Source organism: Pectinophora gossypiella, chromosome 12 (genome assembly GCF_024362695.1).
Source record: "Pectinophora gossypiella chromosome 12, ilPecGoss1.1, whole genome shotgun sequence".
NCBI lineage: Eukaryota > Metazoa > Arthropoda > Insecta > Lepidoptera > Gelechiidae > Pectinophora > Pectinophora gossypiella.
Window position 1 is genome coordinate 14,704,700 of NC_065415.1, and position 17,585 is coordinate 14,722,284.

At 38.3% G+C, this 17,585-nt stretch overlaps 3 protein-coding genes across 7 annotated transcripts; all 3 read right to left on the reverse strand.

Moving 5' to 3' along the window:
- Window positions 1–2,227: 2,227 nt before the first annotated feature.
- On the reverse strand, window positions 2,228–5,388 carry LOC126371637 (cuticle protein 64-like). The gene is made up of 4 exons (XM_050016950.1): window positions 5,371–5,388; window positions 3,856–3,964; window positions 2,519–2,701; window positions 2,228–2,352 (listed from the first exon to the last, which is right to left on the reverse strand). The coding sequence occupies exons 1-4, from the start codon at window positions 5,386–5,388 to the stop codon at window positions 2,228–2,230; spliced, it is 435 nt and encodes a 144-aa protein (XP_049872907.1).
- A 2,121-nt stretch (window positions 5,389–7,509) lies between these two features.
- Window positions 7,510–12,579, reverse strand: LOC126371185 (uncharacterized). 5 transcript variants are annotated; one of them, XR_007566979.1, is made up of 3 exons: window positions 8,947–12,573; window positions 8,710–8,857; window positions 8,473–8,610 (listed from the first exon to the last, which is right to left on the reverse strand). XR_007566979.1 is itself a non-coding variant. In XM_050016433.1 (2 exons), the coding sequence occupies exon 2, from the start codon at window positions 12,203–12,205 to the stop codon at window positions 8,303–8,305; it is 3,903 nt and encodes a 1,300-aa protein (XP_049872390.1). In that variant the 5' UTR covers window positions 12,206–12,241; window positions 12,517–12,579; the 3' UTR covers window positions 7,510–8,302. The 5 variants fall into 5 exon arrangements, 4 of the variants coding, with proteins under 4 accessions (XP_049872390.1, XP_049872388.1, XP_049872389.1 ...); XM_050016433.1 differs by having other exon boundaries at window positions 7,510–12,241; window positions 12,517–12,579; XM_050016431.1 differs by having other exon boundaries at window positions 7,510–9,745; window positions 9,830–12,573.
- Window position 12,580: 1 nt separating this feature from the next.
- Window positions 12,581–13,756, reverse strand: LOC126371349 (uncharacterized). Its single transcript, XM_050016657.1, has 2 exons — window positions 12,926–13,756; window positions 12,581–12,609 (listed from the first exon to the last, which is right to left on the reverse strand). Exons 1-2 carry the CDS (start codon window positions 13,493–13,495, stop codon window positions 12,604–12,606), a joined length of 576 nt encoding a protein of 191 aa, XP_049872614.1. The 5' UTR covers window positions 13,496–13,756; the 3' UTR covers window positions 12,581–12,603.
- Between the last annotated feature and the right edge of the window lie 3,829 nt (window positions 13,757–17,585).

A 17,585-nucleotide genomic window follows, 5' to 3' on the forward strand; every position in this document is an offset into this window, starting at 1 on the left:
AGTTTACAAAGTCCGACAACTTTCATGAACAAACTTGAAGCTAATTTCCGCAACTTTAATGGTTTCCGAACTACTCTAAACCTATAAATTAGTTTATCTAAAAAGTCACTACCGGACTTGCACCAAATAGTTTTGTAATTTACACTGACACAGTAGGTAACTACTACTACTAACGTCGGTAATGTCCTAACCAAACTAGGGATCATAAGGTGATTTTTGTGATGTCCCCACCGGGATTCGAACCCGAGACCTCCGGATCGTGAGCTCAACCACTGAACCACAGAAGCCGTTAACCTGTTAAGTTAATGCTTTAACTCAAGCCGTCAGTAACTCCAGAAACAGTTGTCGAGGTATATGCAAGACATTAATTTATAGTTGGAAGATAGTTAGGAAGTCATTAACTTGCAATTGGCGTCAGCTTTGGCGGAACAACTTACCATTTGGGGCAAACTTCGTGCTACAGTTAGATGAGACATAAACAGCCCATATACCTCACATTTGTCTCATAGTCGGTCTAGTGGTTAGAGCGTTGGACTCGGGTTCGATTCTCGGTTGGTAGATATCATAAAAAATTACTTTGTAGTCCCTAGTTTGGCTAGAACAGTGCAAGCTGTTTACCTAATTGTCCGAAAGTAAGATGATCCGTGCTTCAGAAGGCACGTTAAGCTGTTGGTCCCGGTTACTACTTACTGGTGTAAGTAGTCGTTACATGAGCCATGTCAGGGACCTTTGGCGGCTCAATAATAACCCTGACACCAGGGTTGATGAGGTTGGTACTCCACCTCATAACCCACACGATAGAAGAAGAATAATAAAAAGACTAATGTTATTTGTATAAGAAATAAATACTTTACTTACTATTTACTTACTTACTAACATATTATGGATGAAGTCCGAAATAAATAATTTGAATATTAATTTATATTTGTTAAACCTAATTAAGGTTTTGTGTAAACAAAATTAGCCTATAAAAATTCGGAACAAATAAGAACCTATCTACTTTTTTATATACAGGGTGTTAGTGACATCGTAACGAAAACTTTGAAGGATGATTCAAGCCATAATTCTGAGTTGATATCAAGTGGAATTTTCCGTCGCAAAAGTATGGAACGGAAAATAATTTAAATAAGCTCTAAAATTTTCATGACTTCTCCGACAGGAAATTCTACTTGATATCGACTCAGAATCATAGTCTGAATCATCCCCTTCAGTATTCGTTACAGTGTCACTAACACCCATACCTACTTGTATGGCTACTGTATGTACTTGTACGGGGTGTAAGTGACATCGTAACGAATACTGAGAGGGATGATTCAGCTGATTATTCTGAGTTAATATCAAGTGGAATTTTCCATCGCAAAAATATAGAATTGAAAAAAATAAAAAAAACTAAAAAAATAACATGAATTTTGCGACGGAAAATTCCACTTGATATTAACTCAGAATCATGGTCTGAATCATCCCTTTGAGTATTCGTTACGATGTCACTAACACCCTGTATTTTAAATTTATTTAATCGAACTAATTAAAATAGCATTAAATCCACCACAGGCTTCGTCAAAAAGGAACTAAAACAGTACACAACACACACACACAGAACAGTATCTAACCTACATATTATTTTCATTTGACGTAAAAATCCTCACGAATTTCATCACGAAATTACAAGAAGAGAACTAGCAGAGCCAGTTTTAGTTATATTCATGCAAGTTAAATATAAAGCCGGGACCGTGTCCACTGGTACATTAAATTGAATCAAAAGTTGCTGTGAGTGAAGTTTCAGGCTCTGAATCAAGAATGGCGGATGGCATGAATTATTCGTCTCAAGCCCGACGACGCGACCCTGTGGTTAAATCTCCTTAGATGTATGTATGTTGGAAAGTGAGTAGAAAGTAAAAGAGAATACTATGGAAGGATAATGAATTGGGATCTGGTTGTTTATGCTTATTATTATTGATATTTATTTACATTTCACGACTTTACAGTGCAGTGCGGTTATGATAACTGTGCTAGCGAAAACTGCACTTAAGATAAATTAATAACTCCTTGGATCAAGTCCGATATCGGGTTAGAATACCAATAAACAAAACTCAAATTATGTTGTGAATGCTTTAATAATTTCGTGCATCAGCCAATAGAAGAGCACATAATTTTCCTATTCGAAGAGACTCCACTTCGTCCGAAGGTTCTAGAATTAGATTAGATCACAGCTACACTTGGACTTGACTTAGTGTTTGCCCCAGCCGCCGAGACCGTAGCTTCCGTAGCCCCAGGAGTTGCCCCAACCGAGACCCTTGCCGACGCCCAAGCCGGACCAGCCTCCGAGACCTACGCCGTTCCAGCCTCCGAGTCCTGGGAAAAAAGAAAAATAAAGTCAAAACAACCCCGATGGTCTAGTGATTAGAGCGTTATGCTCATGATGGGATCTTTTCAAAATCACTTTGACAAGACTAGGACAAGAATGGAGAATGCTACACCGACAAGAGCGTGGCTCTTAAATCAATGAAGATGAACTTACCAACACCACCCCATCCAAGGCCGACAGGGGCGACAGTCTTGATAACGGGGGCGGTGATGATGGGGGCGGCGACAGTGCGAATGACGGGGATGGGGGCGGCTTTCACCAGGTTGGCGGAGGAGATGGCTGCCGGGGCCAGGATGGGGGCGCTGACCACCGATGACACTAGGGGAGCACCCACGCCTGGAAGGAAAGCATCATTATTTTCAGTTGAGTCAAATTTTACTGAACAACGTATCTAATTGTGGTTTCACCTGTTTACTGCTTTTTGACTTGACTCTAGTTGCGTATGACCAGTGAGCTACGCGGTCTGCAATTTTTCGCAAGCTTCAACCAATATTCTATCTCCATAGATAGTCGCTGCGTCTATTGGTCGAAACGTGTGGTAGCTACCGTTAAGCCACATTTGGCGCGCGACATTTTTCACAACATGTTGCCCAAAATGTTAAAAGTAAGCGTGTATCTTTTGTGTAGCAACATAGTCTGTCTACGCATTTACTACACGTCGGTCGTCGACAACATGTCGCCAGAGGAACTAGTGTTGTTGCGCGTCACGTCTCCACTCGACAACAATTGACAACATTTCAAATTTTTAAGCCGTGGTTTTTTTGTGCTATTTCGAAAGTACTTGTTTAAATAGAAGACACGTATTTTTTCTTTTCAAGATTTTTCCACAAAAAATATTTTTTGATAATTGGATTCTGCCATTGATAGAATGAAGGCAGTATAATGTAATGTACCTTTGCATGCGTATTTAAAACAAGTCGCAAACAAAGTGTCATGTTATGTATGACATTTACTTTTTTTATAATTTTTATGTAAAGGTCTTAACTTATTATGCCTTCCTCTTCTGACCTCGTGGATTTTTCAATATATTTATATTATTACTGAATTAAAAAATCTGAAAAAATGTGTTTTGTGTAAATCATAGAAATATCTCGAAATGGTTTTCGATTTAAGGCACCTTAGTAAAAATGAAATGTTGTCAATTGACGCTCAACTAACGATGCTCTCTAAACAAACAACAAGCCGCACGACTTGTTGCGCTTCAACTGGCAACGTCGCGCGTTGTTGTGCAACGTTGCCGTACATATTGAGCGTTATATATATTATGTTGCGTGTTAATTGTTGCCAAGTGTATACGAGGCTATACGCGCGCGATGGCGTAATCCGTGCAAACCCTGCTGCTTGGTGTTTTACGAAGACTCAGTTAAGCTGGCGACTAAATTTGGAAAACGTATTTGAACATACAAAGCATTTTCTTTCTTAGGTAAGTACTTACAGTTTCAATTTCTACATTTTGTCCAAGAAATATATAAAAAAGCCCCAAGTCTTACCATAAGCACCAAGGCCGTATCCGCCAAGGCCATATCCGAGGCCGCCGAGGCCTCCGAGGCCGATGGCACTACCGTGGCTAACACCAGCCACCGCCAACAGGCAAGCCAACTGGAAGAATATACAGGATGTTAGTTACATCGTAACGAATACTAAGGGGGACGATTCAGACCATGATTCTAAATTACCAACAAGTGGAATTTTCCGTCGCAAAATACATACATTTTTTTTTAAATTATTATTACCAACAAGTGGAATTTTCCGTCGCAAAATATTTTCAATTCAATTTTCAATTCTATATTTTTTGCCATGGAAAATTCCACTTGATATTAACGCAATAATGAACTGAATCTTTGAGTATTTGTTACAATGTCACTTACATCCTTATAAGTTCGTACCCGTAGCCTACAGGTACGTATGGGTGTTAGTGACACCGTAACGAATACTGAGGGGGATGATTCAGGCTATGATTCTGAGTTGAAGTCAAGTGGAATTCCTTTTTATGCCTTTGCATCCACTTTCTTCTATTCCGTGGTCTTAGTATAGCGCGTGGACCGTGTCTTAATTGCATTTACGCGTTAGATGGTTGTTACGATTAGGGTGTGAAGTTTCTGGCGACTGTAGAGGACTGGTTGTCTGGGAATGAGGCTGACAGACGAATTTTGAATGGAGTATCCTGCATGTGACTGGAAAACATAATAACCGTGATACCTGGGTTGTCGTGGGAGAATTTTGACCTGGTTTACGACATTCATGGAAGGATCTGACTGTTTGCATTTATTTTCATCTGCCAAACCAGCAGGAAAGCAGTCAAATTGCACAAAATTGTATACCCAATATAAACGTTAAATAAAAAATAACAGTTTAAATGTTACCACACCCAGTTCAACTACAATTATAAAAGGAAATCAAATGGGTACATTAACGAATTTGGTAGTCACTTAGTATGCGCTCTACCAATAATAGTGATTGAATAATCACACTAATTGTTGCATAGTCAAAAACGTTTAACTTCAACATAATAAGATTATAACAAACAAAAAGTCTTTTGAAGGTCAGACAGGCAGTCGTTTCAGTAAGAAACCGGACCTGTCAAATCTTCAGGTTAGGTAAGCGGACCCTGTGAAAAACGGGATAATGCTAGGGAGATGATGATGATGATGATGATGATTATAACAGAACTCCTTTTGGAAGTGCCTCGTCTTCTCCCGTGTGGGTTGTGAGTTCAATGACTGACCTCATCAACCCTGGTGTCAGGGTTAGCAGCAGATACTGATTGTTATGCGTGCTATTTACCTCAGTAAGTAGGTGATCGTTACATGAGCAAGGGGCCTATGGCGCCTCATCAACCATATGTATATATCATTAATATAATATATATTAATGTTAATTTTGTCTTCAGCTTCTGAGATAAAATAACCATTTTTTTTAAACGCACATCTCGGTAATGTGGGTTTCCTCACGATGTATCACCCAGAGAAATCACTACGAAAAAAGTAATAAACTTCAAAACTTACAGTTATGTAGGTGTTCATTTTTCTGTTTCTTCAGACGAAGTGTACCGATAGTGGCACCGACTTTACTATTTATACTGGATCAGGTCGGATGGAGCCGAATTTGAACGGATGTGTCCGTCTGCGTGTTGTAAAAACTGTTTGAGTTGCATCAGGCATTAGCATCGCATATCCTTGCGGAATCGGAGCAACGCACGCATGCCTTCCTATTGTTCGAGGAATAGGAAAAAGGAATGAGTTTTTTAAAGAGTTCCTTCGGGAATTACTGCCCAACTCTAAGGGTGTCAACTGTATATATTTTGTTGTTGGTGCGGCCCTGGTGGCGTCACCAATACACTCCGTAAACGAATACCGTATCTGTACAACATGCTGCCGGTCGACATACATCAGGAGTGCAATATAAATGTAATTAAGTAAATCTTTATTTAAACATCTTATGAAAAAGATCTCTTAGCTTTAAGTTAACTGTAAGTATTTTAAGACATAAAATAACTAAGCGAACTCCACTCCCACAGACAAACCGAGGAATTGGTTTTGTGGGGTTTTTATTGTAACAAAATTTTCTGTATTTTTTTATGAAAAATAAATACTTTCCTTTTTTTTTAATTATCATAGTGAGATTTTACCAACATTGATCGAGCAGGCACCATAGTCCCCCATAGCCCCAGTATCCCGGTCCACCAACCCTCAACCCAATAGCCCAGTTTCCTTTGTTCCCATAATCTGCAATAGTCCTACACGAACCGGGGATTGTATTTGCCTGCACTCCCATAGTGCATACAGGGATAATCGTCGGTTGGTGTCACACAACATTTAGATGAAATTGTCTTAACGGGCCTCTGCGTGTCGGCTTCGACCCCACGCACGCCTTCCAAAAGTCCGGGACCCCATAGGCCCGAGATATGGAAACGACATACAAATAATAATAATAAAACACTTTATTACACACAAATCTACAAGACGTTTACAGGATAAACTTATTCTAATGTGAACAAAGGTGGCGATATCGCTAAGAGCGATCTCTTCCAGACAACCTTCGGCAGAGGGCACTTGTGCAGCTGCAGAGAAATGGCCATAAAGTAGATTTTCAGCAAATGACATGAACTACTTGGCCGGAATGTATAGCGTATTTTAGCCCTTAGAACAATCCATTGCTCTTTAACGTAAAAGGGATGCATGGCATACTGTTTATAAGAGGTCTAAAAAGTGGGTCTAAAACTGGCAAGCCCCATGTTTTTACTAAAGTGAACGAGTTTGTGAACTTAGTGTTTGTAGTTAGGGTATGTGGAGCTAGAAACTTGGCTCTACATGAGATCAGGGGGGTTGAAAGGCCACATCAAAGCAATTCACCTAAAAAAACAATTGAATTGCTTCGATGTGGCCTTTTTAACCCCCCTGATAACTTTTTGATATTGCAATCGATATGATCTCGCCTTGGCATCATTTTATGTTTTTATTGGGATTTTGATATACAAACTGGATCACGCCGCGACTTGTGTTGAGTGAGGCCCTTTTATCTCAGGACGTCCACCACCACCTTATGGTCATTTCGACAAACATCCGTCTTGCTTTTTTGTAATTGTTTTAGTGGAAATTCGATATGATGTTGTTGTCTTTTTCTTTGTGTGTGGCGTCCTTTTATAATAAACTTTTTCTATTCTATTCTATTCAAACTAAACTAGACTTGTTGTTTGAAAAACCACCTCAGGTCTAAAAAAAAAACTTCTAAATAAAGCTTAGATGAACAAGATTGGAGCATAGTAGATACTTCGTAAAGGAGAAGAGTTTCCGCACTTTTTTCTATGTCCTTGCTTGATTACATACTATAATCTCTAAGACTCACGGTGGCGCGGCTGAGGAGAAATTCTCTCTGGCTGGATGGCTTTTAAGATTCATTTTCCATTAATACTTTAATATACAATTTATTTCACGAGAAGGTAGAGGTTAGGTAGATTTCATTGATATAATTGGGTACTTTACAGTTTCGGGTAAGTATTTAAAAAAAATAGAAACGCTTATTTAATAAATCTTAATGTTGTCGATTATGTGTTTCGGCAATTAAACTCGTTTACTTTCACTTGTATTATCATTTATTTGGTATTTACTATTTAATATAATATTACAGAAATCTTATCGTGTTTGCGGGGTTCGGAGCAGCCCGGTCTCAAAAAGAAAAGACAATTGTCATCCGTCAGTCTGACAATCTATATTTTTTTTTTTTTTATAAATGCTAGTGTTGCCACTACAACTAATTCACAACATCCTCTAAACCACGAAATAAGAAAGGAATAAGTAGGCAACTCCGAACCATTGTCAATAACAAACAATAAAAAAAACCACTGCAGAATATGACGAAATAAGACCCATTTTACAATTAACAATTCAAGTCTAGATTACAATACAAAATTGAAATTGTCAAAAAAATATATTAAATTACAAATTGTAATACATCAGTACAAAGTTATCAAAACAATAGCTACAAGTACATTGTAACATGTTAAGTAAAGGTAAACAAATCAACCATCCTAAGAGGTTACGTCATACAAAAGAAAAGCTAGTGCAACATGTCTTCCTATGCTGAAATAGAACTTTACATATTACACTATTCTACGTCACAATTGTTAAAATAAACAAATCTCACAATGTGTTTGTACTGAATTACAAATCTATAGCATTCAAATTATTCATTATTAAGTCATTAGGTCATTATTCGTTTGTAAACATGTCATAAATTTTCCCAATAGGCTAACCATTCGAAATTAAAGATCATACACATAATATAAATGTCAGATTCTCCAAATTCACTCGTCACGTAGACAATTCAAGAACAAAAACCACTGGCACAGTCCAAATTCACCAAATTTGTTATTTACCAAATTTATAGGCAAGTCAATATGCTTATTACACATTAGAAAGGGATCTACATACCACATATTCAGTCCAAAAATCTGCGTGGGAGCTTAACGACTCTACCGTGTCTTGTAGTGGTAGACGAGGGGTGTGACTCATCACCCACTGTTATCGCGGGTGTCTCGTCAATGTGAGAGTTTGCAGTTGGGTCTAGAACACAGCTAGATCCAGCCCGCAAGTCAGCACTGTCGGGCTCACCTTGCTTAGGGACAGTAGGTGTATGCCACTCGTCAGTGACTGCCGACAATTCTAATGGGTAGAGGCGTTGACAACTTCTTATCTTCTCTCCCATCGCAGTCTGTACTTTCGCGACTCTTGTTATGCCGTCGTTACCTGTAACCAATTCTTTTATTATGCCAAGAGGCCAATAGAGACGACCTGCATCAGTCTGTATCAAGACAACGTCGCCTACCGACGGGAATTTCGACTTACCTTTGTTCTTGCTAATAAGTAACGAAATATATTCATTTCTAAATCTCTGTCGAAACTCCGTCCGCAGGGTCTGCAGGTACCGCAATCTGATGTTCATATTGTGAGCATCGATTACGTCTAAATCAGGTGTCTCTGCCGTGGATAGTCCCTGTAAAAATAAAGCGGGTGTCAAGGGGCGTGGCGTGTCGTCGTCTGTAGCTATATACGTCAAGGGACGGTTATTCATAACCGACTCACATTCACATAGCAGGGTGGTCAGCTCTATCCATGATAATGACGCTTTTCCCAATATCCGACGTAGCATTTCCTTCATGACGCGCACCAGACGTTCCCACCATCCTCCCCACCAAGGAGAAGCGGGCGGGATGAACTTCCATTTTATCGGCTGTGGTAGTACGGCTGTGGTAACTTCGACTTCCTTCCAATCCACATTATTTAACAAGTTAGCAGTACCTTGAAAATTTGTTCCATTGTCCGTGTATATGACTTGTATTCGTCCTCTTCGAGCAATGAATCTTCGTAGTGCCATTATGAAGCTGTTTGTTGACAATGACTCCACTAGTTCGAGGTGTACTGCTCTATATGTCGCACACGTGAATAGAGCGATCCAACATTTCGTCTGATTTCGTAGAACCAACGGTCCCGCAAAATCTATGCCTGTAGTCTGGAAGGCCGTCACACTTTCCACTCTGTCTGTGGGCAGGGGTGCCTCTGGAACTTCGTAATGTTTACATTTGTACTTCTTGCAGATGACACATTCTGAAACAACTCTTTTTGCGAGACGTCTTATGCCTAAAACCCAGAATTCATTTCTGATGCTAGACATTAAAGTCTGTGTCCCTGCGTGTTGTAGAATCTCGTGTCGCTGTCGTACGAACCGTCTCACGATTTCGTTTTTTCCAGATAACAGTATCGGGTTTACGAAATCTTTGTGTTCGTGACTTAGTTCCAGTCTTGTCTTGACTCTAAGTACACCGTCGCTGCTTTGTCGTGTCTTGAAGTTGTTTGGTAAATGTCCCCCGGCGAAATCCTCCTTCTGTAACAATTTAAATAATGTTTTTTCCGCATACACACACTCGTCGTTAGACAAGTCGCTAGCTACGGCAAATTGTCTCCTTACCTTAGGATTCCAACGAAGTAACCATGCTACCAATCTGATTATTTTGTTGTATTTTGAAAAATACAACAACCTCTTACTAAACAGAGGTTCAGTAACAGACATGTTTACGTGAGACTGTGATTTTTCTTCTTTTCTTACAATTTCTTCATTTGGTTTAGCCTGTATTGAACTTGATATGGGCCAGCAATCCTGCCTGTTACGCAACCACGTCGGTCCTTCCCACCAACGCTTCTCGAGCAGCGCATTTGCATTGCAACCGCGAGAAGGCAGGTCCGCAGGATTACAATCCCCCGATATATGATTCCATGAGTCTATATCTGAGTTTCTTGATATCTCTTTTACTCTATTGCTTACAAATGGTTTCCATTGACGCTGTTGTTTTACCCATGCAAGCACTACGGTCGAATCTGTCCAAAAATAAGAATTATAATTTGTTTCTGGTGTCATGAGTCCACTGTCAATGACCTCTCTGTACAGTCGCGAGGCTATCACAGCCCCCATCAACTCCAACCGTGGCAAAGACATCTTCTTATTCGCTGGGGCGATTCTGCTTTTAGCTATTATGAGTTGTACATGCACCTTGCCTTCCTGTTCAGTCCGCAGGTATACACAGGCCGCATATGCGTCTTCACTTGCATCTGAAAAAGTGTGGATGCTATTATTACACTTCTTAATTGGTGCTGCTGTTAACCGTCTAGGTATTTTGCATTTCTTTAGTAGATGTATTGTACTTTGCCATATCTTGAATTCACGTGCTAGCTCTGGACATATTTCTTCATCCCAGTCGAATTTTCTTTTCCATACTTTTTGGAGTAGGCGCTTAGGTACAACTGTCGCCGGGCAGACGATTCCTAGAGGGTCGAAAATTTGCTGTGTCACGGACAGTAAATATCTCTTTGTGATTTTTCCTTTATAGTTTTCATTAGAATTGATGTTACAGCATAAAGTGTCCTCTTCGGTATTCCACGTTAATCCCAGCACGTGGGTGTCTTTCACAGCTCCTTCCATTCTTTCAGGAGCAGTAACCCAGCCACGTAGGTCGAATTTCGCCATCGCCATTATTTCTCTCGACTGTGAAATGAAGTTATCACGTTGTGTTATTGTATCAAAACTGGCTGTACAGTTGTCCACATAAAAGGACTCTTTTAACTTTTGAACTGTTTCTCTATACTTGTTACCACAGTTATCTAAATGGAAATTAATTGTGGCAGCCAAAAGAAAGGGACTACAGTTCACCCCAAACATAACTCTATTATGTTGATAAGTAACTACTTCTTGCTGCATTTCAAAATCCTTCCACCACAAGAATTTTAAATACTTTCTGTCATTCTTCGAGACTGAGATTTGTAAGAAAGCCTTAGCTATGTCTGCAATCGCTCCATAAGCTCCTCTTCTAAATAAAATTAACAGCTTAGGTATGAGTTCAATAAGGTTAATGCCTTTATCTATGCAGTCATTCAGAGACAAACCTTTACAGTCTTTAGCCGACGCATCGAACACGGGTCGTAACATCGTGGTCGTGCTAGACGGCTTTATGACAGTGTGGTGAGGAATGTAGTGGCCTTCATTCTTATTGTCCACTATCACTTCTTCAATGATACCTTCTCTCTGCCATGTTTTAAAAACATCAGAATATGATTGAAGGTTACCTGTTTTTATAAGTTTTCTCGTAGTGCTCTGCAGTCGTTTTTGCGCTACGTCGTAGTTTGCGTCAGGCTCTGGACACCCTTCCTTCCATAACAGAGATACTTCATAGCGGCCATCTTCATTTACTGAAATATTATTATTAAAACATTTTAATATTTCTGCTTTGATCACTTCTTTTTCCTGTTTTTCATAGGGGTCTCTAATGCCTAACAGCTCAATATTCCATAAATTACAAATATCTGATTGTGACACGTATGACACACTGACATTGTTCACGGTGGAATCATTCATTTGTGTAGGTCCTTGTATTGTCCATCCTAATTTTGTCTCCACTGCTAGCAAGCTTTTATTAATGGAAAACAAATTATTTGTCATTATGGACCCAAAGTAATCTGAACCTATCAAAAGCCCTATTTCAATGTTCTTGTCATTGATCTGAATATTATGGCTTTTTAATTCTTGCAACAAAGTTGCATCATCCTTTATACTAGGTAGGCTCCCACACAAGTTTGGTTGCTCCAGTACTAACATCTGAAAAGAGAATGAGTTATCTATATTACTTACGTTTAACTTTCTCTGATTGTAGACTCGAGCGGGTCCCGTGGTACCTCCGAACAATGTGTGTTTAATGTTTTCTGTTCCTACCTTCTCTAGCTTCAATTCTTTTGCTACCGAACTCTTGACGTACGACCTTTGCGAACCGCTGTCCAACAACGCTCTAACTTTCATGTTTCTCCCGTTATAGCTGACTGTTACTATCAATGTCTGTAAAAAAGTTTCATTATGTTTAGTAAACAGGGTACTTTCTGTTTTATGTACGTTGGGACACAGGATTACATTATGTCTCTTATGGCAAGACAAACATTTTGTAAATGTTTTGCATTTATTTGCTAAATGACCCTTCTTGAGACAGATAAAACAAAAACCAGATTTTTTGATGCTGTTCATTTTCTCCTCCAACGTCATGCTGTTTGCCTTTGTACACTGAAAGATAACATGATTATTTTTGCCACATAAGCAACACAATATAGTATCTTTACCTTGTGTATGCCTTTCTTTGCTTACATTGGAGACAATGCACGCCGCCGTTGGAATTAATTCTTAGTTCGTGTTCTGTTGAGATGTTGTCATATCTGTAAAAGTGTAATTAGCCCTTGCCATACGGATATTTTCCTCGGATTCAACCTCACGTTTAAGAAAATCTAGAAGATGTGCCAGTCGTTTTGTAGATAAATTTGACCTATTATATGCAATCAAAATGTTTTCTGGTATTATGGATTCCACAATTGGATATAAAATTACCTCATATTTATCTTTGGTTACATTTAAAGAATCTAAGGCCAATATATAAGTAGACAATTTGTCATATAACGTTAACAAGTCAAATTTAAAGGTTTTCGAACTTGATATTAAATTTAAAAGTTCCCTAATGTAAACTTGTATCAGTACCTCTTCTTTTGCAAACCTATCCTTCAATTCTTCAATTGCTTTTATGTAGTTGGCTGCCGATGATGGAAAGCTGCTGACTAACATTTTTGCCTTAGAGCCCTCCTTCAGCCCTTGTAGCAGGTATTGGAATTTGTCTTCAGGTTGCAATGTGTTCGATTCATGTATCTTCTTAAATTGACCCCAGAACGCAATCCACTTGCGTGGGTCATCATCAAATTTTAATAATTCAATTTTTGGTAAATTTAAATTTGACGTAGTTGTTTCCTTAGTGAATTTCGATTGGATTAATTTATCCATTTTATACTTAAGTGTTAGGTAGATTTTCCTAAAGTTTGCTGATTGGTCACACTCTTCGTTATAAACGTGTTCGTCGCCATCTATCATTTTTTCCGCAATCACGTTGTCTAACATTTTTATTTTTTCTGTACATTCTTTCAAATATTCGTATTCTATAATCGCCGATGATATTTCCGTGTTTTTGATATAGTCTTCGAGTTTTTTCGATGTCCTTGTGAATTGTCTTCTCATTTGATCACGTTCCTTTGTCTTGGAATCTACCTTGGAATCCATATTGTAATTTGCAGATTAGAAAATTCCTTCGGTCGCCAATTGTTGTCGATTATGTGTTTCGGCAATTAAACTCGTTTACTTTCACTTGTATTATCATTTATTTGGTATTTACTATTTAATATAATATTACAGAAATCTTATCGTGTTTGCGGGGTTCGGAGCAGCCCGGTCTCAAAAAGAAAAGACAATTGTCATCCGTCAGTCTGACAATCTATATTTTTTTTTTTTTTATAAATGCTAGTGTTGCCACTACAACTAATTCACAACACTTAAAATATTTTATTTTCTCGAAAAAACTTTATAATATAATGGAAATAACATATTTTTCTTCATTCCATTCCATGCATTCCACACAAATAATACTTAAAACCCATGTATATTGGCGGTTGTATCACCTACCCATGTAACGGAGAATCTTCGTATCCTATAACACAAGTCTCAAGTAAGAACTTAGCTTAGGATACGATGGTTTATTATATTTTAGAAACAATGTAAAACCATGTAAAATTGTAAATGTGTATGTAAAGTAAGCTGTACATCTTTTTTGAAATAAACAATTTTATTATTATTATTATTAATTCAATAAACAAAGAAACTGTCTAACAATATAACTTGAAACCTGACAGATAGATTCTGTTTATTTTGTGAAATGTTACGTCACACAACGCTCAATCATGGCCGCCTGCGTTTAGAATCTTGTAATACACAGAAAAAAATCCCATTCTTCCAAAATAAAATACTTAAATGTCCTAGATTCAAGTTTGGTTAGAACATTACAGGCTGATCACCTGATTGTCCGAAAAGTAAGATGATCCGTGCTTTGGAAGGCACGTTAAGCCATTGGTCCCGGTTACTACTTACTGATGTAAGTACGTAATGAGTGAGTGAGTCATGTCAGGGGCCTTTGGCGGCTCAATCATAACCCTGACACCAGGGTTGATGAGGCTGGTATTCCACCACTCAACCCACACGATAAGAAGAAGAACAGAACATGGAAATGGTTACCAAGGGACATTAAGACACTAGAAGCAAGTAATAATGATTTATACAATTTGCAACGCTTTGTTTGATAATCTGATGCAACGGTAACAAAGGTTGCTCCAAGTGGACCTAATCACTTAATTACCTATTCGTACATTCACAAGCTATGTCGATATTCGTTTATGAATCAAGTAACTTAGGCAATATTTAGTGCATCAGCCCATAAGGTCTTCTTCTAAAAATTCCACTTGATATTCACTCAGAATCATGGTCTTTTTTGACGTGACTTATCTTAGATTTGCCGCAAATGGCATTAACTACTTGGCCGGACAGATGGGGAGCGCTGATGGCTCTCATCCGATACAACGTTTTAGACAACAGGCCTGAGGGTGTCCAGTAGGGCGCGAACCGCGTCTCAGAGCGTCGTCTGAGAGGAAAAATATTTGAAAGAATTAATCGACCTTATTGGGTAGATAGCGATAAGCGCTGATTGAGGGAGAATCATGGTCTGAATCATCCCCTCAGTATTTGTTACGATGTCACTAACACCCACTCCTTGCCAGCTATGTTAAGGTCCTGTGTAGATGGAAACCCATTGCCATTAACCGGGCACAAATCGTCGAAGCCACGTGGTATCAATTATATAATATGATCGAAACAACCGTTTAAAACACGAATTCAAAAATTCAAACTCATAAAATCGAATTAATTGATGGTCGAACGCATTCTATATTTTTATTCTACTTTTAACCAACTTCAAAAAAGGAGGAGGTTCTCAATGAGCGACGTTTCAGGTGAAGTTCTTTGAAAATCACATAGATACTGATAGTAATCAGTATTCTAAACTGAACAACGCCATCTAGCGGACCAAAGTTAAAAAAAAAAAGTACTGATATTCTCTTTGGCCATAAAGTATTTTGTTTTTTTATGGACTTTGAAGTTTTGAACTGTATTGTTCTAAATTACTCTTTATTTTTACTATGATTAATATTTAGGCTATGGTTTACTGGCTGTATGGGCTATGTTCCCTTTGCCTGTCAGACGGACATAATAACAAAAAAGGCTACAGTTTATAACAATACAACTTCCCAAACTGAACAACGCCATCTGTGTGTGTTTTTTTTTAAGTTTGTAAACTGGAAAGTCCCTCATTCAAATTCAATTTTTCAAATTCAAAAGTATCTTTATTCAATAGGTTACATAGTTACACTTTGAATCGTCAATTTTTACATAACGAACGTCTCATCCGCATAAAACTACTGCAGCTTCTCATAACGTATAGCCGGGGAAAAGAAGCTGCAAGAAAAACTTCGGCACAGGGCCCTAGACGTCCTTTTTTTAAAAAAAGTAAGTAAAATATTGTTATACAATTGAGTAATGTAGTTGGCTTATATCAGTTCTCAGACAGTTCCCATGCATTCATATCTTCTAAATAATCACTAACCTTATAATAACTTTTTTTTGGAAAGTTTCTGTTTAACTACTGTCTTAAAACATTTGATTTTCGAACATTCGTCGGGATCTTTTTTGTATAAAGCTGTCAATGTCTGAGCGAATACAAAAACTATAAATACATTCATTGCAGTAACACACTGAATAAAGATAGGTATAATTTCACACATACCGGTGTTGCTATAATTAATAATACATTACTTAGACAATATTTTCCGGAAAATTGTTTAAACATCCTACTTATTAGCAAGTCGATTGGATTAATTATGTTGCTTAGTCATTTTTATTTGGCTGATCCCTTGTCATCATAAGGTTTATCATATCCATCTCAAGACTTCGTGTCAATAGTGGTTGCAGTTGACTTTGATTACTTGTGGCTCTGCCCTCCCTATTAGGGATTACGGGCGTGAGTTTATGTATATATGTATATATCTTATAAAGTACCACAGCTCTTTCTCTAATAATATCTTTGGGCTCACGATCCGGATCATTCCAGGTTCGAATCCCGGTGGGGACATATCACAAAAATCACTTTGTGAGCCCTGATTTGCTTAGGCCATTGCAGGCTGATCACCCGATTGTCCGAAAGTAAGATTCGTGCTTCGGAAGGCACGTTAATCCGTTGGCCCCGGTTACTACTTACTGATGTACTTAGACGGTTCGTCAGCCATGTCAGAGGCCTTTGGCTCATTAATAACCCTGACACCAGGGTTGTCAACAACCTCGTGGTTGGTATTCTACCTCATAACCTACGACGATAGAAGAAGTACCTCAGCTGATGGCCTAATTGCACTTCAGCAATATCTTTCAGGCAACAAATACAAATATACTTTATTGCATCAAAATAAAAAGAAGTATTTACAAAAAGACTTTTAACTAGGTACATGGCAAAAGGCGGCCTTATCGCTTATAGCGATTTCTTCCGCCAACCAACCAGCCACCAACCAGTGATGACTTGTGGCCAGGCGGCTGAAACCGGGACGCTTATGTATGTATTAGGCAACGAACCAGTAGACCGTGAAAGTTATTCCAGCAACTAGTAGGGAAACACATTGAATAATTTTGCAAATATCAATCCGACGCTCCGTTCCAATTTAGTTCACTCATTTGCATAATAACTGAGAATTCATGTTTATTTACGCACTGACCTTAAAGTAGTTAAGACGCTTTCATGTTAACATACATACATAATAAATATCCTATACACGTTGCCTTCTTCTTCTCTTATGAGGTCAATGACAGACCTCTACAACTCTATATTTTTTTTATTACTTACTTGAATCTTTTCGGATGGCAGGTTCCACTGGGGCCTACTTTCAATTATCAATGGTCATAGTCATAGTCATAGTCATTTATTGATAATAATAATTACACGTCACAGATATTACAAAATTCAATGAAATTAAATATTCTACGGAATTCAATGAATAATCAATTTATTTAATTTCGACATTAAAATATTACAACCAAATATTCGTAATAAACATTACAGTCAACACAGAAATACACATTATATAAAATAGACAATAACAATCTATTTAGTCAAATAAGCCCCCGCGGGTGGATCCGGGCGCAAAGGTCCCCATCACGCTTGCCGCGTTACCACATTGTATGGCGATGGAAAACCTTTGCGCCAGGAAATTCAATTACATTAAAA